Source organism: Dipteris shenzhenensis, chromosome 4 (genome assembly GCF_047967505.1).
Source record: "Dipteris shenzhenensis isolate YYH24624 ecotype China chromosome 4, Dip_SZ_1.0, whole genome shotgun sequence".
NCBI classification, from domain to species: domain Eukaryota; kingdom Viridiplantae; phylum Streptophyta; class Polypodiopsida; order Gleicheniales; family Dipteridaceae; genus Dipteris; species Dipteris shenzhenensis.
In genome coordinates, this window is record NC_141599.1 from 44,618,796 (window position 1) to 44,643,463 (window position 24,668).

A 24,668-nucleotide genomic window follows, 5' to 3' on the forward strand; every position below is an offset into this window, starting at 1 on the left:
AAGATGTGACGACAAAAAATGATATTTTGTTTTGAAACCTGTGGGAGGATTTGTGGGGCCCGCAGGGTGACAAAAGCTAGCCATGGAGACAAAGAACCAAGAAGCGTGACGGAGAAGTTAGTGGCAAGAGACGGCTCTTTGCGGCTACTCTCATTGCGGCTTGTCAATCTTTTGATGTCAACTACTTTATTTCATGTTATCATTAATGTGAGTTTGACACTAATTAGAATAATTAGTGAAAATGATTGCAAATGTGATGAGTGGAGTGCATCATTGTAAATACCACGGGTATGAATTATAAATACCTTGGTATAGGGATAGAATGGTTTGAGAGATATATTATTTGCTTTGTAATTGGGAAAATAGAAATGAGTCATGTATTTTGAGTGGGCCAGATGACTGCATGGCCTCCATAATGTACTAAAATAATATGGAGAGCACATGCCAAGCACATGGAGGGCATGTGGAGGAGTTTGGAAGAGTGTAAAGTCAAGAGGAATCCTTCTAGAATTCCAAGGTGATATATGGAGGATGTTGACATATGGAAAAGAGAGGGTCCCTATGGGCTCCAAGGGGAAAGACTCTTGACTTTCTCAAATTTTAAAGAGTCATGAGGATCTTGTGATGGGACACTTGTCAAAATGTGCCCAAAAGGACATTTGATGGTGACCCATGTCGTTATGTCACAGGGGGTGAAGGAATCTACTAGCTGAAAATGTAACAAGGTGAAGGAGGGTGAGAATTGCTTTATAAAAGAGACCTCTCTCCTTCCTCTCCAGCATCTAGTTCTTCCCTTCGTACTTATGCCATCACTTGTATCTAGCTTTGCCTATCTTTTCCCTTCTCCCTAGAGCATTAGGCTCTCACTTTGTACCCCTCTTCTTGCTTTTGATGTTTGGAATAAAGTTCATGCTTCATTTTCCTCATCCTTCTTCCATCTCCTCTTTCCTCGCTCTAAAGCTTAGTGTACCCACATGAGTGAGTCATTTCTAGATCTGTGTTAAGAGTATTCTCTACTTCCCTAGGCGACCTTAATTAGCCATGTATCTGGGAAGCTGCTTCTCTGCTGAAGGAGATCATTGCCCTTTCCATAACTGCAGTCGGATATGGATAGTTTTGACAGTCTTCCATAAAATGGTCATAACTTTCTACTCCGAGCTTCGTTTTGAATGAAACTTATATCAAAATCTTTGTCTTTTCAAGATCTAGCTAGTGATGTATTCCAATATTTGTTCCATTTAGTAGAATAAAAGTTATTGTTATCTGAGTGGTCGGGTCTGTTGTTTGGAGCAGTTTTGAGAACCTTTCATAAAACTGTCATAACTTTATGTTCCAAGTCTGTTTTGAATGAAATTGATATCAAAATCTTTGTCTTTTCAAGATCTATCTATTAATGTATTCAGATATTTGTTCCATTTAGTAGAATTAAAGTTATTGTTGTCTGAGTGGTCGAGTCTATTGTTTGGAGCAATTTTGAGAACCTTTTGTAAAACTGTCATAACTTTCTGTTCCAAGCTCCGTTTTGAATGAAACTGATATCAGAATCTTCATCTTTTTGAGATCTATGTTTTGTCTTAATCACCCCATTCAGCCAAATCAGCCCTATCAATTCACGCCATTCACATCAGTTCTCATTGTGTTGAGTGAAAAGATGTTCTTTCAACAACGGCTCACCCTTATTTTTGGGGCTAACTGATTAGCTCAAATCAATGCTTTCTGTCAACCTTTCTTATTTCCAATGCTAGAGTACAACCTCACCTTTGATGTCTATATCTTTGTTTTGATCTTAGAAGATAGAGTGTCTCTTTAAACTTCATCTAATGCCCAAATCTCTTCTCTCTTCTTCAATTTGTGGGTTGAGATGTGACCAAAACCAAACCCCCAGTTTTGTGTCACAATGTCTCTCCCGATAACAACTTGTGGCACGGCCCCCCTCCTAGTGCTTGCATTAGGATCCTCATCTCCTCATACACCAGCATTGTCTGCAGTGTAGGCGGAGCTACTTGAGGGGATGGCATGGTACCATAATTGAGTGGTCCTTGAGGTGGGTTATAGAAAGTTGTAGGCTAAGTAGGTATTGTGTTTGCTAGTTCTATCTTGATAGGACCTAGAGTCAGCATACATGGTGGGCTCGGGTGTATAGGCCCACCGATATGGACCTAGGCATAGGCATTGGTCATCATGGTGCAACCTAGGGAAAGGAGTGCTCCTACCCGAGTTGAGTATAGATTGGGATGAGGGGCCATCATGTGTGGAAGAGTATTTTGCCCGAAGCCCATCTTCTCATTTCCATGCCCCGCAAGACTCAGTGTCCAAAACTTGGGTACCCAGGGCTCAAAGGTTCTTGTAAAAGATGGTTCACCCTCATAGAATTGAACATGAGGTCCTATAGGATGGGCATGGGGTTACTTTGAGCATTATTTGATGCAAAATTTGGTGGAGGATCTTGTTGCTCTTCAGATACTCTTGTTTGCCTAGTGAAGAGGTTGACTAAGTCAAGACAAACTGCCCCATAAAATTAGAAAATGATTCCCTCAACCGCTAGGTGGTGGTCGAGGGTGTAGGGGATTGGGGCCTAATCGAGCTGGAGTTAGGAGCCATGATGGCTCCAAGATTTGGCCATTTTGGCGTCGAAGCTCATTGAGTCTTCCAAACTTGAACTATTGCCTTGTAAAGGGCTATGTATCGAATATGAGCTTGGGACTTATACAGAGTGGTTCCTTGGCCCGATATCAAGTTGTTGGAGGCACTATCTTTCGACTCTGGCCTAGCTCCGAGGATTTTCCTAGATCTCAATAGCATGTAGGTGGGTCAGGGTATTGGTGGGTATGCTTATGGGGTTTTCACTCTCTCTACACCAATCAACCCGACCTGTGCACCGGCTTGGTATCCCAACATGCATTGGGATGTTAATCCGCCATACGCTGGGAATTTTACCTTTGTGCATTGGGATGTTAACCCACCGTGCGCTGCATTGTTAATCGGATGTGCATGGGGTTAATAAGGTTATGTGTCCACTGGGTTAGTAACTCATCATGTGTGGGGTTAAGGTTGACCCCTATTTTTGCCAAGATGTGATCATTAATAATGCCAGTTGTCAGAGAATTTGTCAAATGTTCGGTTTTCAGTTAGCATCAGATGATGTTAGAGTGTTAGAAGGCTAACCCCACGAAGTCAACGCTCCCCATGTGGTCAACACTAACCTGACTATGTCAATGCTAACCCGATGAAAAATTATCTCGCCATGCGCTAGGCTAATATCTTAGCGTGTTTGCTGGATTCTTTGAATAACCTGGGCCTCTGTGTAGTGTTTAGAGTGTGTGCGGGTTGGTCTTCTAGCTAACCTACCTAATGGACAACAAGAAGCAACAAAAATGAATCAAAAATAGCAAAAAACAAGCAAGTTTAAACCAAAATGGAAGGTTTTCTTCCCGAGATGGACTGTTTGTCATTTCCAAGACCTTGAAACTTCAACCCAATCATCACCATTCAGCTTTTCTAGTGGCATGGGACTTCATCCAAGGCTTAGCAATGATTCAAAGCACTACCTCCTAGATTTTGAGCCCTCCAATGCACACAAAACTACAAAAAACTACCAAAAAACAGTTTGAATCTTCTTCCTCTTCCTTCACTTTTTCAACTCACTTTCTACACTAAACTACACAACCAAGCTTCATGGCAATGGGAAATAATGGAAGAATCATGTGCAAGCAAAAGCATACCTCTATCTCCCTGACAATGGCACAAAAAATGCAGAGTCTCCGGCAGTGACTCCACATGAAGAGGGGATCTTGGAAGGATGCCGATGAAACTCCTCACCTTCTATGACTCGCAATGCAAACACATGTAGTCCAACGTGTCACTCCAATGGCTTTCCAAGTTGCAACAAGTGGATCCTCAAGAAGGGAATGGAGAGAAAGAGAGGGGAAAGAGAAGAGGAGAGGGGAGGAGGGAGAGAGAGGGAAGGAGAGGGAATGAATGAAGCAAGAAGGGGGAGGGGGGTGAGAGGCATTCACAGACTTGGCAAGAATGTGAGAAACATAGACAAAACCTCTTGGAAAGAAGGAATGAATGAATGAAGCAAGAAGGGGGAGGGGGTTGAGAGGCATTCACAAACTTGGCAAGAATGTGATAAAAATATGCAACACCTCTTGGAAAGAAGGAAATATTCTATTTCTCAAACTTGCATACTTACAATTGAAGATGAAAAATCAAAACTTTCTAGCTTTTATACATAGCACCTTTTGAAGAGAGGTCCAACCCTACTCCCCCTCACCACTCTCCCTATTTCTTATGTTACAAGCACTTGGCCATGCCAAGGCAGGATTCTATTCCTATTCTAGCCTTTCCTCTGCTCTATCTTCTGGAGTTTAACATAGCTAACTATTACACGGGGTATTCGTCACAAAATAGCCAAAATCCACTTTTACATTTAGTTCATAATCATTGCTTTCTAAAGATATCCTATTAAGACTTACTCGAATGCCCTTGGTTATAAGAAGCATCAATACTCCATGATTGGGAAGCTAATAAAATCACCATCCAAATCATTACACAATAGTGAGAGAATATGATAGGAGCAATTAAACCCATTGTTCCTAGACCATTGGATGATTCCTCCTCACCATGATCTCTAGCAAGTCATCCCTCCCACAACAAAAATTCCCACATGTTGATACACAAAGCAACACAACAATTGGATCTAGGCGTTGGAAACCATTGACCACTTCCATGGATTAGATTTGGTTTTCTCCAAGATTGATGCAAGGATTATCCAATTAGAACTCCCACTTTGGGATTAACGCCTACACCCAATCAACCTCAAAATTCCAATGTTTATGGTCCACCTTGGATGAGATGGTAATCCTAAAGAGGCTATCGTTGATAGCTATGATCTTGACTTTCCTTGGGACCTTAAAATAGAGCTTAACAATGCTAAATTAGAAGACTAGTTTGTTGATAATTATTATCCATTTTCCATGCCCTGATTGCCATAGCTTCCCAAAGTTGCCGCTCCAAAGAAGCATAATAGAAGAAAATCCTAAAAGAAGATTGAAGGTGGAAACCATCACAAAGCTAATATTGAACACCTCAATGAATTAAAATGACTGAAAAATAGGATCATGGCATTGTGCCCCACCAAGACAATCCCCTCAATAACTGAACTACCTCCTCTTGAATGTGGTCTGAAAGGACTGTGGAATTTAGATGAACTACTAATTGGAAATACTTTGCTAGTGGAAAATTCACCCCACAATTCCCATCATAAAAGTTTCTGGAAATTCAAGCCACATGTGAAGATGAAGATTAATCTTGAGGTTGTAACAAAATAAAGTCTCAATGATACCCAAAAGCATAATGATGGTACCAAGCCATGATTTTGGGTATCTTTGAGCCTTTATTTTGTTGCAACCTTAGGATCAATCTTCATCTTCACATGTGGCTTGGTACCACCATCATCATGGTATCAAGCCAGAGGGAATCAATCTAATGACATCATAGTTGCCTAGTTTCCCATGGCCTTGGTTTATGAAGCATCAAACTAGTACCTTGATCTTTTGGTGAGTTAAGAGCTACATGTTCCATCCTTTCTAACCAACTCAAGATCAATCTTCATCTTCACATGTGGCTTGGTACCATCATTGTCATGGTACCAAGCCAGAGGCAATCAATCTAATGACATCAAAGTTGCCTAGTTTCCCATGGCCTTAGTGGATGAAGCATCAAACTAGTACCTTGATCTTCTAGTGAGAAAATAGCTACACATGCCATCCTTTCTAACCAATTCAAAAGGTGGTTCCAAATTGAATACCTTCAAGATGATCTATCCTGCCATCTTTGTAAGGTCCAACAAGGCTACAGGTGAAAACAAGTCCAGGCCAAATGAAGCCTTCAATTAAAAATTTTAGCGCTTGCCCTAATCACAAATACCTCATAGCCTGGCTCATTGTAAGCCTATAAAAGACTTTATTAGCTATGAGTATTTTAGTGATACACATGCAATGGCAATTGATATTGAAGATGCGATGATGCATCCTAGTACCAGTATTGACAATGGCAAGGCAAGTCTCCAAGACACATGCTACACCAACTGCAAAATCAAGTCAACCATATAAATAGCCAGTGGTTATTGCCTTGTAGCCATGACCAAGAAGTTGGAAAAGAAATGATTCAAGCCATGTAGCATCATCATCATGGTAGCAAGCTAGAGGGAAGCAATGTAATGACACCAAAGTTGCCTAGTTTCCCATGGCCTTGGTGGATGAAGCATCAAGTTGGTACCTTGATCTCACTTGGGCTTGCTAGGATAGGAAGATTGACACTGAGTGTGCATTGCAAGCCGAGGAGGCTTAAGTGTATTAGTTTCTTTCAATATGTACAATTGTGATTTCCTTCCCAATTATCTATGAACTCTTGTCTACTCAGTGTGGTGTTAGATTCCTAACTATTTGTTGTACGTTGGGTTCCCCATTTAAGTAATCCTATGATTCTCTACACTAATCGATTCTATGAATTGCATTCTATACTTGGCTTAGGGACTTCTCAAAACCATTTTGGTAGATTGGCTCATATGCGTAGCTACCATTGGCCTTTCCTCACTACTTGAGATTATGCCACTTGGTCCATTAGTGGATGGCGCCCTGGCTATGTATGCTTGGTTAGTCAGCATTAGCTTAGATGATTAGAGGCTAGCATTTTGCCTCAACTAAAATGTCCTCATGGCTCAGGAATAATGCAAATGATTTCATTTATATATGTGTTTGAGTATTGTACATAACCGGGGTAAAGGCACAATGACCTTTAACCCCCACAGTTCTTTGCCACCTCATACCCAAGTTCCAAGTGACACACTTCCTTCACCAACCTCTAAAAGGGTGCCTTAGGGATGGCAAGTCCAATTGCCTTTTCATCTTTCCTAATCTCTCTCAAAACACTCATGCTATATTTGCTACAAAGGTTTTTAGGTGCTTGGGTATTGGAGATATAGTGGAGGTAGATGAGTTGGTACAATGGAGGTAGTAGCTGCCACTATGGGGTCTGGTAGGACATAGTTTTAAAATATTGAATTTGTTATGTTGTACATGATGAAAATGCAATGATTAACATATCAAGATTTCTATGGTTCTATTTCTTGAGGGATAAGGCCAATTCTATTGTGCAATTTTGAAAGGTTCATGCTAGAAGAGTGCTAAGTGTACCTAGAAGATCAACTCATTCTTGGAGTGAAGCACATCTTTAATATTTTGCTACGTTTGGCCAAGACAAATGCTAAACTCTATTTTGAATTGAAAAAAACAATCAAAGATAAGTAAATATTTTTTTGAGGAACTGGATCTAAAGTAATCTTGTTGCGTCAACTTGTCATGGTTTTATGATTGGCATCACTAGACATAACATCAAGGTAATTGTGCTACTCTAGCAAAAGACTATGTCATTTCCAATTTTTGTAGTTGAGAGATGAACCCATGATTGCACCTAAGACCTTAGAAGATTACCGTTAACAGGGTTAAATACTCCAACTTTTTATTCAATTGAATTGGGTTGTAATGCAAAGGCTGAAACTCACTCCACAATCTTCTTTTTTCTCTCAAAAAAAGTCTTAATAAACAATTAAGTGACAAACCCTCTCTCTCTCTCTCTCTCTCTCTCTCTCTCTCTCTCACACACACACACACACACACACACACACACACACACACACGTACATGCACATGCACATGCACACGCACATGCCATGCACACGCACACGCACACACGCATGCACATGCACACACACGCACACACACGTGCACACACACACACACTTCAAATTGCAATACGAAGAGCAACTCGAAAATAAACTGAAGAGAGTCAAACATAGCCATGAACATTCATATTCTATTCAAATTCTAATTCATATGATTAAAAGTTCTGAACATTTTCTCGAAAGAGATCTATTCTATGCCGCCCCTTATGCGGATGTCATTCCCAAAACCGTAAACCGGCTCCTAGCAACTGTAATTTTTCATCACATGTCTCTTCGGATCTTAGACTGGTAGCACATATCTGGGAAAATAATAAGCTGGGTTAACACCTGGCATATCCCAATGGTTAAAAATTTTGAAACAATTTCTGACGTGAACCCACTAGAGCCCGATCAAATACTTTTGCACTTCATTCTCGGAGTTATAGTTGTCCCCCTTCCTAGTGCAACTTCTCACCAGGCCAAGACTGTGCAGTTTACTACCAAATAGAAATGGGTGCAGTTCCAATCAGATCCAAATTTCCTTTTCTCAATAGATCATTAGTCTCACAAAATGAAAGTTTGCCAAGGTTTTCAAACACCCCATGAATGTTGCAATCTTTAGAAATGTGCAATTGGAAGAAAATGTAATGATGTCATCCCAAAAGTGGCTATGTGAGTCTTTAAAGGCATGCATGCAAGCATTCTTTTGATGGTTCTAGCATACATATTATGGTATCCTATTACTTTTGCTTTTAATTTTTGTTTAAGACTTGGATGTTACACTTGATTTAATAGCTTCTTTCCTAAATAAAGTATGTTTTCTCCATGCTTATGAGGTTTTATTGGAAAGAGAGATATGGATATTCTTAGGAGGAGCGATTTTAAGGTATCATCTCACTTGAATCAACACAACTTGGAAATTGATTGATAATGTACTAGGTTGACATTTAAAGGAAACTTCCTGAAAATACTTGTGACCAATTATTATACCACATGACATATCCTCAATTACAGGGACATTGTGGGTTCCCTAGGAGACGCACCTATTAATATTTAACCATATACATGGTTGAAACATAAGGGTGCTTTTAATGTATTAAATTCACAAAAATATACATGCAAAAGGCCCAAGGGGTAAACTATTAGAAAAACCTACATACAATGTCAAGGGTAAATATTCAAACCCCTATATACAATTCATTAAAAATCAAATTTATGCTTTGGTGAACTTAAAAACCGCTTTTGTATTTTTGAAAACTTTTTGGATTAGAAGCCACCCATAGGAAGGAGGAAGAAATAAGGGATGTGATATTGTGGTAAGGTATTGTAGGAGATGATGGAATGATTGAGTTCTTAAAGGGAACTTTCAATGCTTTTGCAAGTTTTTAAAGAGTTTTGAAATGGATTTTATTTTAATTCTTGAATACATTAATCAAAGGTGGTGAGAATCAAGTGATGTATACCAAAAGCTTTGTGGATGATTATTTTATTTGTATGTATCTTTTGAGAGATTTGAAGGTTTTTCCTTGATATCAAAAAGGTTTTCTTTTCTAGCATAAAGAAGAAAAGGATTCAAAGGAAGTGGATGGAGATGTATACGATCAATACAAAATCTACATGAGTAACAATGAAATGAGAATGAAATGAGAATGAAATGTGATATATATGGCAAGGACTAGAGGTAATTTATGAGAATGATAGATGGAAAGGTGGACTTTGAGATAGATGTGGGAACCCACTCCATGGCATGCATTCCCACACACGTTTCTAATCATTGGATTACAAAAAATACACAAGATCGATCGTATTTACACATTTGGATCAATAATATATATGTATACACATACCAAAAAACATGCCTAAATTCTCCCATGTTCTTCTACTTGTGGATCTACATGCATGATGTAAAGTAGACAAAGAGGGAGCAAGAAGGGGTTGCATGCAGACTCTTTGTGAGATTCTAGAGAAAAGAAAAACCATTATCTTGCTACTACGAAAATATGCAAATGTACTTATGGCCAAGAGACATTGAGCTACCATCGACATGACACTATTTATTCGATGCAAGGTGGTAGGAAGGAGAGGTCTTGGAGAGGTAGAGGGAATTATTTATTTCTTGGTGTACATCTATGGGGTCTTCTAAGAGTAGTTATGCTATTTGTAGCCTAAGGGATTCACCACAAAGAAACATGGATTCAAGAGGCCATAACTTACTTTCTACTCCAATTGCTATTTCCTTATATTACTTTGTTATTTTTTGCCTTATGTATGGAAATCGCCTATGAATTTTGTACAGTAAAAGACGTCTTCTAAACACATCCTAGTGGTTCATATTTTTGATGGACCACTTAAGAGTTGTAGTTATTAGATGCAATTTGGGTACCCAATGTCCTTTCTTATAATGTTTCCATTAGAAATGTAAGAGGAACTCTCTTTCCTTCCCGATGTAGGGGGTGAGATTTCATGGCACATGCCTCCTTTTCAGTCATGAGACTTCTCTAAAAATATTTATACAAGTCCTTCATAAATGTATGGAGGACCCATCCTCATATGCATCACATGCAGCTAATTGACAACCCAAGTGATAAGAAATGCACCTTGCTATGTGTATTTAGAGATGTTATTCGACAAAATATACAATAAATGTCCATCATATTATATGGAAATAGTGGATGAGTGGACGTTTTAGAGGAAGGTTGTAGAATTCAAGAGAAGCATGAGTTATATTAAAGGAGGAATGAGGAGGAAAAATGATTAGGGTTTGGTTCTCATGTTGTGCAACTTACTATGAGGATCTTGATGTGAAATGGAATTTTGAAGAAGTTTGACTAGAACTAGAGTAAGAATCGACTTAGGCCATCACTAACATCAATCCTAGGCAATGGTGGCAAACACATAGTGAACAATAGTAGTCAATAATGCTATGTCTTTGAGATCAATACATTACCTATACATGGACATATCAAAGGCATTCAAGGGATTATTTAAAATTTTCTACTTACATATAGTTGTTTAACAAAATTTATACTAGAATTTCCTAGACTCAGCCAACTTAGTGAATACGAGGTGAATACACCGCTTTTATATGTAAACTTTCTATGACAAGTGGCACTAAACACACCCCTTTCTCTAAAACACATGTTGCTTTATTTTACATTTTCACATGAACCCTCTAGTGCTTCACATGAATCCCCCCACTATTAAGTCTTTCCATATATGTATGATCAAAGAAGGTGGGTATTCAATTGTAAGCCTTGGCCATGGTTGTACAAAAATGTAAATAAAGTTAAATGAGGATGCAACAACCCACCATGGCAGGGTTGTTGGGCCTTATTACATTTATGCCAAAGGCTAAATGTTGCTTGCTAACATAAAGTTACAAATAATTGAGGCGCGTCATTACATAGAAATCGTCCATACCATGTGAGTGAAAGGGGTAATTAGGGAGTAATTATAACCCCTACTTACAATGTCATGGTCTTTCAGAGATTTTCCAAAAGGGAGTTTGATTCTTCTTTTTTAAATGTGAATGAATAAACCTCTTATGTAAGACTTTAACTTTTTATGAAAGTAGTAATAAAGGCCCTTCTTATTGAACTTGTGTTCTAGGGTTGCACACTCTACAGTGATGACCTCAAGTAGAGTAGTACTCAAAGGGTAGTGTTTGTTAGATGGCATATGAGAACTCATTCATTTGAGCCACTTTCCATTGTGGTGTTGGACTTGTCCCTATTGGGTTATTAGTCCAACACTAGGTCAATAAATTTAGTAACTAGTTCTTATGTGTGGGGTTGTGGCTCACTCTTAGCGACTTGTCTTTTTTGTCAATGATACTCCTCTTGGCATCACCTTGGCCTTTTTGTCAATGATACTCCTCTTGGCATTGCCTTTAATGATTTTGTTAGGAAGCCCTTCTAAAATAGGTGGAGTAGCTTATTTGGAGGATATTGATGTCTATATATGGTCCACTTGAGAGTCTATAAATAAATATTTTGCATTTAGTTCGTTTGACCTCATTGGTGACCTTTGTCATTCTTTGGTTGGTTTGACCTAAGGCTCCAAGGAAGTGGCTTCCGGGGTTTTCTTCTATGAAGGGGACTTAATGCGCCTTTGAAAAGGCATGTACTTTGAGAGTTGGAGAGGTTCAAGGTTGTGTGTAATTAGTTTCTTCATGGACAGCCACATGATGGGATGGTAGAGGCGAAGAGTATTGTGAAGGTGCCCTGAGCCTGGAGTGTTCACATAAATTTTGTTATGTTTTATCTAAAATTTTTGCAAATGCTCAAGAAAAACCTTCAAAAATGTGAAATCCTCGAGTTGATTTTGACAAGCTGGGAGGGATAAATTATTGTTTTACGAGAAAGAAAGGGATTTCATTAAATAGAGTTGAATAGCTAAGACATTGCTTGCAAGTTGTAGAGGCTTATTGGGCGGCTCTTCTTCCTAAGTGGCCAACTGCATAAAAGTGAAGGATCTGTAAGATCTCGATGTGAAAGATGCGAAAGAGATGCCACGATGGTTGAAAGGAGGAGTGAAAGGTTTGGAGAGAAGAATTACGGGTGATTTTCGAATGGTGAATGGGGGAGGGGAACAAAGGGAACATAAATGATGATGATGATTTGTGGTGAACAATCGTAGGGTTGACGTAGGTACTAGGTAGAGGGCACAAAAGAAGGGAAGGAAGTGAGGATGGACTCTGTGGAGAAAGGGGGTGGGGGCAGGGATGATGTGATGGAGGGTGCAGCTTTTGGGCTGCCAAAAATGGGCACGAATTACGATACAGCTCTGTGCGTGTGTGTGTGTGAGAGAGTGTGTGGGGGAGGATGGATCTCGTGTGAGGATGAGGTGGCGACTGTCCATTAAATGAAACTTCAACAGCCGACAATAACATTCTTCATTCTTCTTAACTTCTTCCTTCCTCTCAAAATTTGCACCCCGAAATTTGAACTCTTTTTAGCTTTTCCCCTCCTCTTCTTCACCTTCACCCACACAATTTTTAACCTTCTATAGAATACATAGACAGAAAGAAAGAATTCTTACCTTTCTGAAAGCTCGCTTCCTCCATAGCCAACCTTTGCTGCTTCTTATTTCTTCTCTTCTTCTTCTTCTTCTTCTTCTTCTTCTTCAGCTTTGCTTTGGCTTCTTCCCCCCCCCCCCCCCCTCTCTTCCATGGATCCTGATTACTTCCTTCACCTCCTCCACTCCCCCGACCATTCTGGCCCCGACCTCCACCCCTGGTCCCCTCCCCACCTCCATGACTTTAGCCTCATCTGCTCTCACCCCCCTGAGCTTGAGCTCTTTGATGACCACCCCTCCTCCTATCGCTCCGTCCTCAAACTCTCCGATATCGCCTCCGCCCTCCCCGGCTTCAGCTCCAGACCTGCCCTCCCCACTGCCTCCCTCGCCATTGCCACCTCCGGCCCTCCTTTAATCAGCAGGCCGGCTGCTAACGCCTCTGCAATCAACAAAACCATGAAACGTAATCTGGTAGTGAGCGAAGTTGAAGACGTGAAGCCAATTATTGACTCTTCTCCACGCTTCGACACACGGCCATTTGGCCCGAAGCGGTATTTTGGAGACAAACGCCCGAAGCTCGCGACGGGCGATCTCGAGTGCCAGGAACACGTATTATTACGAAAGCCCATCAACAAAGAAGGTTTGTCACAAAGAGAGGCTCACATACACTCCGAGAGGCAGAGACGAAGGAGCATGACCGACTCCTTCGCGACGCTGCAGTCTCTCATTCCCAGACTTAATCTAAAAGTAAGGAAACCTCCTCGAGCTGTCTCCATAGTCATGATAAATAGCTGCGAGATTAGAGCTCTATATAAATATTGAAGTCTTGCTCGGTATGGGCTCCGGTTCCGCATTTGATTAAAGGTATTTGATCTTTGTTGGGAAAAGTATACTGAGGATGTGATTTTTCAATTCGCATGCAGCACACAGACCGGGTCACAGTCTTGACAGAGGTAATCACATATATACAATCTCTGCGAGGCACGCTGGAAGAGCTAGAACGCAAAAGGTCCGATATTATCGCATTCCTGGGTTTTCCTGAGGACTGTCCGTCAAAGCACCGTGCGACGAGTCGTAACTCTCTGTTAGATCGTATTAGCCGAGATTTCGAAGATGACGGCACTGCGATAGTCGATGTCACAGTTCGGCTTTCTGGAATTGACGTTTTCATCACACTCAACACTCCTAAGCAAAGAGGAGTATGGTCGCGGGTACTGATGCTTCTTCAGAGATACACTGTGGAAGTTGTGAACGCGACGATGGCTACGAGCGAAGAATCCAATTTTCATTGTATTCACGGGAAGGTAAGCGTCTTCTATGATTGCAAGGTCGCAGGATGGATTAAACAGGTGGCGTGTGAACTCCCTGATAATCTTGACTGTGTATTGTTAACAGGTCGGGAACCCATCTAAAATGGAAAGCATCGATCTGCAAGACAAGTTAGAGAAGCTTATTGTGGAGGATCTAAGGCGGAAGGGCAATCAGTACTAAGCTAGATGAAATCCATTTATCCTTGTGAAAATAGAGAGTTCATGTTGCAAGCAGTGCTACAATCTAGCTGTGTTGTACACTGCGACATCAAGATTGTAGCACGAATTGTATGATAACCAAGGCTAAGGCTCAAAATAGCTGTTTGTACAGTATTGCTCGAGCTGCAGCCGTATATACGTAATGAGAAGAGCTTTTGATTATAACATCTTCGTCTTGTGGATTGCTTTTTCTGTTTGTACTTTCATGTCTAGTGTTAAGATTCCGGTCTGATGAACAAAGCTTCAAACAAAATTTCAGAATACATGCAACCAGCTACTCAGAGCATTACGTAACGTCTCAATAGTAACATTATACGGTTGGGATGGCTTTCCACATTATAATCCACGCAAGTTAAGATGGAAATGTCTCCGACGAATTTTATTGAAGGTGGAACCGCTTTAGACGACTCTCTATGTCGTCCTCCAGATTGAGGAATCGCTTTATTTTACGCCACATGAAAGTACAGCAATTGCAGAGAAATAGCGAGTACTATTAGCCAGCATACGTTTGTTGCTTTTAAGTGTTAGTGCTACATCTGACTACGGAGATACAATCTCTGGGTGGCAATTTTTTTTTTTTAAATGAAAGAGGTATGCTTATATATTACTTCAGAAAAACAGAACCTTACAAAAGTGTTAGATAAGACATCTCCCCCAAAATGCTTTAGCTCTCTCCTCCGGCCAACTGGCCACTAGCCACTTTACTTGTATCCCTATATCTACTACTGCTTTCTTACATGGTAGTGAGAAGTTCGGAGGGGAGTCACATGAGGCGCGCTGTGTGGACTGTGGAGGACAACGGGGGATTCCACTAATCTGTGAAAATGGAAATCTGTTGGCCAGTGGCTAGTATGATTCTGTTAGAACCTGACTCGATGTACGACGTATATTGGAAAGAACAACAAACTTATCTCTTGATAATCGAATAAACATAAGATTTTAATGGGACGGACGGGGCAATCTGTGTGAAGTTGTGAACCGCTTGAAGACGATTGTGACGCTTGATCTTACAGGAATTGTGTAAGCATCGCGAGAGTTGAAAATTTTTGTTCAAGCCGCAGTCGGCGCTCAGATCTAAAGGTTGGGGAAGAAAGTCGAAAGAAACGTATGGAAACACGAAAAAGTTTGCACAAAAAATCTTTTGTGTTGTTGTGCACGGAATGGAGACGAAGAAAAGTGTAACGCTCGCGGGTCGCCGATTCAGTAGGAAAGTTAGCTCACAACTTGAAATGTTGGCATGACATTCCGGATGAACTGACAAGTGCGAGGTGCCTGCAATCGGAAAATGACAGGAGTTGGAAAACTGGAGAGAAAGTTCTGGCAATTCACGTGTGACGTTTCTGATTTCCGTCATGGAATCCCACAAATTTCCCAGCCTTTTTTAGCGTGACAGAAAGCGAGAATTGACAACGAAAGGTCGTCCGCTCTCTGATGGAACGTGACATGAGCCTGCAGAAAAGTTTGGCCTCGAGGCTCTCTCTCTCTTGCCAGATACCACATGTGAGATCATCGTTTTCGAGGCCTGCAATTATTTGCATCGCATCGATCAAGCATCAGCTAGCACGTTAGCAACATCTTAATATAGCATCTTGCCGCTGCAATTCGAAACTTCAGTCCCCCAAGTTTCTGTAAGATGATGCATCATCATCTAACAGAATTCGAAACTAAACTGCAAGACAAATATAGCATCTTGAGCTGCAATTTGAAACTTCAGTCCAGCGAATTTCTGCAAGATGATGCTAAACTGCAAGACAACTTACAGAATTCGAAACTAAAGTGCAAGGCAAGTATACCATCTTGAGCTGCAATTCGAAACGTAAACTGCAAGGCAATACCGCGTTGCGAATCGCAATTTCAGTTGCCGAGACACGCCAAAAATTGTAGTAGTTCGAGCTGGACGTTCTGTTTCGAAGTTGGTCGTAGAACCGACGGATAAATTTTGCCTCTGCGGCAGGAAGAAGATATCGATCTCAATCTTCCGTCTCAATGGACGGAGCGTCCGGAGCCGTTTCTGCTGCGGAGATGGAATTAAAAAGCCGTGGAAGCGAGTAAATGAAGCAGTGAAACGGGTGTCGTTGAGGATTTGCTCGAGATATGTACAGAATGAGGCGGTGAAAGCTTCCAGGAGTACGATGAAGAGATTGTGAGTGTACAGAGCAAAGAACTGAGGTGATTCTCCATCTGTGAGGGATTGGTTGGGCTTCAAAGATGCACATGGTGTCCTGATCCAAAATCATTTTCCTGTGGAATTTCAATGCATCGTACATCGCAAAAGATACGCCATACTCAAATCATCACACTCCTTAGTCCCATCAGGCCATTTGGTGATTTGGAATTTTGGAGAAGCTTTGTGAGCCTCTTTGCCTTTTCTTCCCAATTGACAATGACAAATTTCAGTGTTCACTATAAACCCGGGTTTATTGTCCGTCCACCCGGAGACTTTGGATTTTGGCCTCGAGAAAAGGTGAACTTGAGAACTTGGATTTTGACCTCCAGCAAACAAATTAGCTGCCCGCACTTTTTTTGCAAATATAGATATAAATTGTGTGAACACCTCCGAATTTATCGAAACCTATCTTCCCCTCCACACAACAAGATTCACCAAAAACTTTTCTCGATCCCAATACGAAGAAAAAAAAAACCTTCAACTTCAACATTTGACAGTTTTTTTTCTCTAGACTTCTTGGAGGTTTTTGGCCTGCCCTCTCTCGGTAGGAAACCATCGGACACTTGGCGGAAGGTGTAAACGTGAACTGTGATGTTGAGCCCAAAGCCTTAATAGGCCTTAGAGTCAGTACACACTAGGCCAAAAATCCGAGCCTGCATGTGCCCCAGCCTTGCACTGATTGCGCATTCGAAGACCTTGGAAATGCCTAATTTTTATCCACGCGAGCTTTACCACAAAAATATGACTGGCTCATGATTACTTTGTACAATTCTGGCTCCTTTTAGCTATGGGCAACAGCCAGTCAAATGCAGTGGTGCACTAGTGCTTGAATCCGCAGCTTGAAAAAAGGAGGTGCCAAATAGAGCACTGATGGTGCATAATAGCGCTTTGTGTATTAACTCGTGTGAATGAAGATAGAGTGCCTCACATCGGCGGATATTTAGCACGGTGTGCACTAAGCCTTAGTGATGTTTAAAAGGGAATTCTCCCTATTGGCCCATTCAACTTAAGCCTTAAGCTCAACTCTGCTAATTTTTTTATTGACTACTCCTGAGCTATTGCCTCACTGTGTTTGTTAACAAAAATGAAATGAGCCAACGTGTGGAAGCTTGTCATCATTGAATGATAAGGGACAAGAGTGGGAAACTTGAGCAGTTCAAAATTAAACATGACTTTCAGGACAACAAGGAGTGAGGAGAAAGAGAAGTCCAAGAGAGTCAATGATGCACCTTAAAATAAAAACCAAGCATATCACAATACAAAGTATCAAGTAGCCATCAAATCCCTGAGGCAAAGGAGTAATCCAAGTTTAGTAGCACACTTTGTGAGGATGGAAAATTCAATAAAGTTTCTACCAATGAGTCCATGAGAAATGGCAAGACCGAAGGGTGAAAATCAAATTTCAAATTCCCAACATCATGTTTCACAATCCACCAAGCCATGTACATACTTTCTATGCTTGGAACTTTTACATCTAGTCTATGGATGGAAAACCAAATAGGCTTCATTACCTCCACCATATATGTTGGCACAAAGATTTTTCAGCTAACAAAAGGCTATTGAGTGTTGCTCAGCTAACAACGCTACTGATTTTGCACTATACAATGTCTCAATAACGATTGGTCGTAACTTTAACAAACACTCTAGCATGATATAGTTTGTTCCAAAACATGTCTCACTAGGCTTTAGAAACTCTAGTGGTTTGGATGAAGTTTAAATGACCAATAATAATGTAATTTCCACCTAGCACTTTCAATTCTATTGTGAGTGCTAATAAGTAGCAGTTGTGAGTTCAAAGTAGGTGATAATTAGCAATGGCAATAGTATTGTTATTGTTGACTACTAGTTGCTTGTACTAAGAGTGCTAAGCAGCACTAACAAGATTCTTATTTGTGGTAAATACCACTAGACACTACATGAGAGTTAAGTAGAAGTTGTGAAGCCACTATGAATGGTAACTAGCACTACCATTATGTTATGAGTATTGACTAGAAGTTAGAACTCTATTTAGAGTGCTAGATAGTCCTTACAACTCTGTGGGTGATAAATAGTACTTCACACTAAATTGTGAGTGCTAACTTGCACGTGGGACTTCATGGATGATAACTAGGACTAGCAGCACTACTATTATTGTTGACTACCAGTTGCTTCCTTGACTGAGACTGCTAAGTACTAGTTACAAGTCTATTCTTACTACTAAATAGGACTTTCACTACCACTGTGAGTGCTAAATAGCACTTGAAACTCTATTGTGAGTGCCAGCTAGCACTTTGACTTCTACATGTGCACTAGAAGCTCTAATGTGTTAAGCACTTGCTAAGTAGCACTTGAAGTATGTGATTTAAAAGTAGCACATAATAAATGTTAGTAAAAGTTGTGCTAGCACTTTTAGTATGTGCTAGTAAATGAAGTGCTAGTTGTTAAGCACTTGAAGTCTGTGAGTGTTAAGTAGCATTTCTGATTTAAAAGTAGATGATAATTAGCACTAGCAACAACGTTGTTATTTTGGGCTACTAATTACTTCTTGAATTGAGAGTGCTAAGTACCAGTCACAAGCTTGTTCTTAAATAGCACTAGAAGCTCTAATGTGAGTGATAAAATATCACCTTGCAACTCCATTGTGAGTGCGAACTGGCACTTTCATTTTTGTTGCGAGTGCTAAGTACACTTTTGATTCTATCATGAGTGCTAGGTAGTAGTTACGACCACTATGAGTGCTAACTAGCACTTAACGATTATATTGTGAGTATTGACTAGAACTTACAACTCTATTTAGAGTGATAAATAGTGCTTATAATACTCTATTGTGGGTGTTAAATAGTACTTATAGCTATTATTACTATTTACCACTTCCATCTCTGTATAGTTGCCAATATTAGCATTTTGAACAATAACATGTTAGCAACAACACTATTAACATGCACACTTGTAATGCACACTAAAATGAGCTATGTGGTTAGCAACTCTGCTTTCAACAAATCTATTATGAATGCTAATTAGCACTTACATCTCTATATATTATCACTTATAACAACTTTTCTATGACTAACTAGTACTTTTATGTTTATCTAGTTATAACAATAGCATTGTTAAAGACATGCTAGCAAAAGCACTATTAACATGCACACTGGTCATGAGCGCACTAAATTTAGTTTATGGTGAACAACGCCACCATCAACAACTCTACTATGACTCCTAATTAGCACTTACATCTCCATATAGTATCATAGACTTATAGCTATGAGTAATATACTTCATCATAATACTATGTTGATGTTTGGCTTTGAATACATTTGTTGGCTAGCTTTTTCTAGTTCAAGTTTGAGTCACTGAAGCCTTACTTTGTCCACAAATTGAAGGACAAGTATACATGTTGTTGTATATACCATGTGCAAATGTCCTTCTTGAAATATTCCTTCAACTAGATGCACTCTTGCAATTTTTGCCTCCACATATCTTCATGTCGACGCGAACCCATTGTTTGTGGGGGTGGTAATAGAAGCAATGGATGTGCATTAACTGACCGCATGTACAAAGATGTCACTACTTTTGAGAATCAATATTGTGCCCAGAAAAAAATTCTTTCACCATAAAAAGTGTCTAAAAGGTGATGCACTTCATGTAAAGTGAAGCAATGCCATGCTACTTGCTTGAGATAGAATCTCAAGGGAAGAGTATTGCCATGAAGGTATTCAAAAAGTGGAGACACTTGACAAGAAGGGGAATAGAAAGAAAAGGAAATATCTGATGTGTAAGGATATGCAATGTAATGGTTTTCTTGTGATTTTATGAAGAGCTAGCTATGATACTCCATCAAACACAACTATGTATATCGTTGGCCATCTTTGCAACTTAAGGAATTCATTTTGAGATTCTTGGATGATTGATGATCTCTGTCATGGATCTTGTTGAAAACTACTCCTTTAATAAGCAAAATGAAATCCAATCTATGCATTGGCATTCTTTCCAAGTGGTAATATTTTTGCACATTACTTACTGTCGCAAGGGGATGAAGTCCTCATACTTCATTTCAAATGGTGGGGTCCATGACGCATTCTTTGTCTAGCATTATTTCATTTTCACAAGAAGTGGTTGAAAGAATAGGGTTACATGCCCAAGTGGCATTGGGTTTGGCTAGATGGGGTTGCTTTTGAGTTCAAGGCTCGTAGACACCCTTTGTATTCTACTTTGTTGCAAAGTATATGCTAGAATGAGAGTATGGAGATGACCAAGGACTTCTTTAGATCAAGCCATGGAAAGGGAGAACATGATAGTACTAGTGCTATCATAAAGTGAGAATTTATGCGTGAGTAGCTGAGGGTAGATGGTGCCAATTTTAAGTCCGTAGTAGACATGGCTCTTTCTTAAATGCTAGCTTTTCTCATGGAGAAAAAGGAAGTAGGTCATGTGTTTTTGGAGATCAAGGTTGGAGATGTGAACTAAGAACAATAAGTGGAATTGTTATCCTATTCCAAATTCATGCTCAGTACATTTTTTGTGTGGTCACAATCGACGAGATTCAATAGGACTTGCAATTAGACTGTTTCCATGCCTTTGCATGCATTCATGGGCTTTGGAAAATATGTCTTAATAAAACATGTGCGAGCGTGGAATTATCACATCCTGGTGCCATGGAATGTTTAGATTTAGGCTGAAGATACCTATGATGAATTGACCTATGAAGGTCACCATGGTGTGCTAAGTGCCTTTTGGCATGCTAGAGATAGTTTTGTAGTGAGTGTTGCGGACTATAAAGTTGAAGGTGCTGATTTATACATTATAAAATACATTGAAGGTGCTGATTTATACATTATAAATTGCAAGGTCTTAGATAGTTAAGGGATTATATTATGTGCAAAGTGAGGGCTATACTTATGAATCCCTACAAAATAAGCCTAGATGGTGATGCTTTCACATCTTCTGTAGTATATGAAGATACTCATGCTGCCAGTTCCAAGAAACGCTGAATGCTCACCAGTAGTCCAAACATCTATGAAGAACTCTACAATAAAATGCCTTTTGATTTATGGCATGTAAAGGTTTAAGTAAAAATACATGTTTCAGGCTTATTTGTTTTCACTTTCTCAGAACATTAATATAATAGTGTAAAAGAGACTATTAACTAACATTGTTTACTTGCACTTCATAGGTCAATTTTGTCTTCATGTACATGCATTTTTCTTTGGTGTGCTTAGAGCTAACGTTATCTTTGCGTAGATGCATTCAAATTTTCCTCCTTCATTTCAGATCTGGTGGCTACATAGTAGCCATACACAAAGCAATAGCAACCCAACATCCTCTACTATAACTCCCCTAGTTATAGTAATAGTCTTCAAGAATACTATAGCCTTAGTCTCGCTTATATCTAACCTCATTGCCTCTCAATTTTGGAGCAATATAGCCACATATATGGTCACATATCTACATCAAAGAAGCGGCTTGATTTTGAGGTTGATTTCAGTTTGACAGTAATTCCCCATGTGTTTAGGACATGAAAAGAAACACTCAATGTGAAACTTGCTTGCATTACATTAGGCTTTGATGAGGTTATATTTCATTCCCAATACACTTTTACCACATCCTATCACCTTTTTCCATAGGATGTGGCAAAAGAGTATGGGAAAAACTCTAAAATTTCATGAAAGGCCATTTTAGTTTAAGAAATTCCCTATTGAACTAGGTTGAGTGTTTCTTTTCATGTGCTAAAGAGGTGGAGAAGCATTACAGTGAATCGCTTGTCATGGAGTTAACCAACGTAACCACTTCGATTTGCTTGTCATGGAGTTAACCAATGTCATTACATTGAATTGCTTGTCATGGAGTTAACCAATGTAATTACATTGAATTGCTTATCATGGAGTTAACCAATGTAATCACATTAAATTGCTTTTCATGGAGTTAACAAATGTAACTACATCATATATTGACTACAATGTGTCCAATATAACTACATTGGATTGCAACATTGTATTCCTTAGAAAACCTCACCCCCAAGAAAATATGTAATAAAAAAAATGGAGAAGAGAGGAAGGGCATAAAGCTTATGCTTGTGCATAAAGCTTACGCATGAGCATAAGCCTTATGCATAAGAATAAAGCTTATGCATATGCAGGAAGCTTACGCTTATGCATGAAGAGCATGAGCTTAATGCATAAAGCAATTGAGGGGAAAATAGAAAAGGGGTGAGGGGATAAAGGGTCCTACGCCCACTCACTTGTTAGCACTTAAGGTGTTGCAAGTGTCCAATTTGAAAGATAAAATTCATGCAATAGAGATGAGAGATAGAGGGACTTGCCTCAAAATGTAAAGAGCCGGCTATGAGGTGGTTCTCTCGTAACAAAAGCAAGCCTAAACACATCATTCAACATAAGACGTAAGGGAGGAAAGGGGAGAGAAAAGGAAAGGAGAGGGGGGTAAAGGGAGGGGAGGAAAGGGGATAGCAAAGGAAAGGGGAGAGGTAGAGAAAGAGAGGAAAGGGAGGAAAGGGGAGAGAGAAGAAAGGGGAAGAGAGGAAGGGGAAAGAGGGAGGAAAGGGGTGAGAGGGAAAGAAAAGGGAGAGGGGAGGAAAAGGGAGAGAGGAAGGGGAAGTGAGAGGGAAGGGGAGAGACGAAAAGGCAGTAAGGGAGATAAAAGAGCTTGAAAGGGGAGAGGGAGGGAATTTAGTTTTCTATCTCAAGCCTGTTTCTTCCCTATGCCTCTACCCCTTTGCCTCTTCCCTATTGCATGTAGAAAACAGGAAAAAAATCCACAGAAGAAGCTTTGAAAAGAGGAGGGAAAGTAGGAAGATCCATTCCTAGAACTTGAAATGCAACTTCTTAGAAGAGTGTCCTAGTTTTCTCCTTGTTGCCAATAGTGCCTTTAATGTAAGAAGTGGGGGGGAGGTGGTTGTAGAGCCTGAAGGGGAGAGAGAGTGAGGGATGCTGGATGGAAGAGGGAAAAAAGCGACACGAAATAGATTAGTATGTGTTTTTTTAGTCGCGACAGCGTCGATAAAAGCATCAAAAAATACGTTATGCTTTTTTGTAAAATTTATCTCTACAAACCTTTATTTTTAAATTATCTATGTGTTTGATTTAGTTGCTATTCAAGAGAAAGTTGTAAAAGTGATAATCAAACTTGGGTCAATGTAATTTTGGGACATAGGGAGCCTTCAAATATGGTTGTCCTATTTTTTAATCGCACCTTCACTGGATCTAAAACATTATTTACGGGCAACTATGGTTGTAATGGGACCAAACTTGACAAGACCTTACATAGTGATGGTGCAAATATTCTAGCAAGGTGTTATGCCATTTGGATTATTGTGATGCCTTCTTTTAGGGTGCGTGTCAGTGTTAATATTGCACAAAGGGTTGGGGTTTGCAAATGGGCAAATGATGCTATATAGCTATGCTTCAAACTAAGTATGATCAAGGATTGCAAAAAGTATCATAGCCATATTACGTCATTTTCCCCATTTGCAAAGCCCAATCCCTTGTTTTTATAAGTGTGTCATGCATGAGCGTCAAAAAACAAGGAGGTGGGCTTTGCAAATGGGGCAAATGACATTGGATGGCTATGATACTTTGCATGGGCCCTAAATTAATTACTTTTAAGGCCCTTTCAAAGTATCATAGCCATCAAACATCATTTGCGCCATTTGCAAATCCCAATCCCTTGTTTTTATAAGTGTGTGATGCATGAGCGACAAAAACAAGGAATTGGGATTTGCAAATGGGTAAAGTGACGTTGGATGGCCATAATACTTTCCACGAGACTCAAACTAGGTGGGTTTAAGTCCCATGCAAAGGCTCATGGCCATCGAGTCCCATTTTGCATGGTCAAGAATTAACATTTTCATGTTTTCGCCCATCCATCCTCTACAGTGGTACAAAAACATGAAAATGTTCATTCTTGAAGATGCAAATGGGACCCGATGGTCATGATCCTTTGCACAAAACCAAACTAGGTGAATTTAAGGCTTGTGCAAAGTGTCATGGCCATCGGGTCCCATTTACATGGTCAAAAATGAACATTTCCATGTTTTTGCCCATGCATCCTCTACAATGGTACAAAAAATAGCCTCGAAGGTCTTCTAGGCATGCAAGCGAGAGGCTATGTCCATGATACTTTTCAAGGGCCTCAAAATAGGTGGACCTAAGATTCGTGCAAAGTATCATAGCCATGGAGTCCCATTTGCATGCCTAGAAGACGTTCGAGGCCTTTTTTTGTATCATCATAGAGGATGCAT

The 24,668-nt window shown here is 40.0% G+C and overlaps 1 protein-coding gene across 1 annotated transcript; it reads left to right on the plus strand.

Annotated features, from left to right (window-relative positions):
* Positions 1 to 12,710: 12,710 nt before the first annotated feature.
* On the plus strand, positions 12,711 to 14,436 carry LOC147902931 (transcription factor MUTE-like). Its single transcript, XM_087373591.1, has 3 exons — positions 12,711 to 13,489; positions 13,666 to 14,046; positions 14,138 to 14,436. The coding sequence occupies exons 1-3, from the start codon at positions 12,896 to 12,898 to the stop codon at positions 14,231 to 14,233; spliced, it is 1,071 nt and encodes a 356-aa protein (XP_087229717.1). The 5' UTR covers positions 12,711 to 12,895; the 3' UTR covers positions 14,234 to 14,436.
* The last annotated feature ends 10,232 nt before the right edge of the window (positions 14,437 to 24,668 follow it).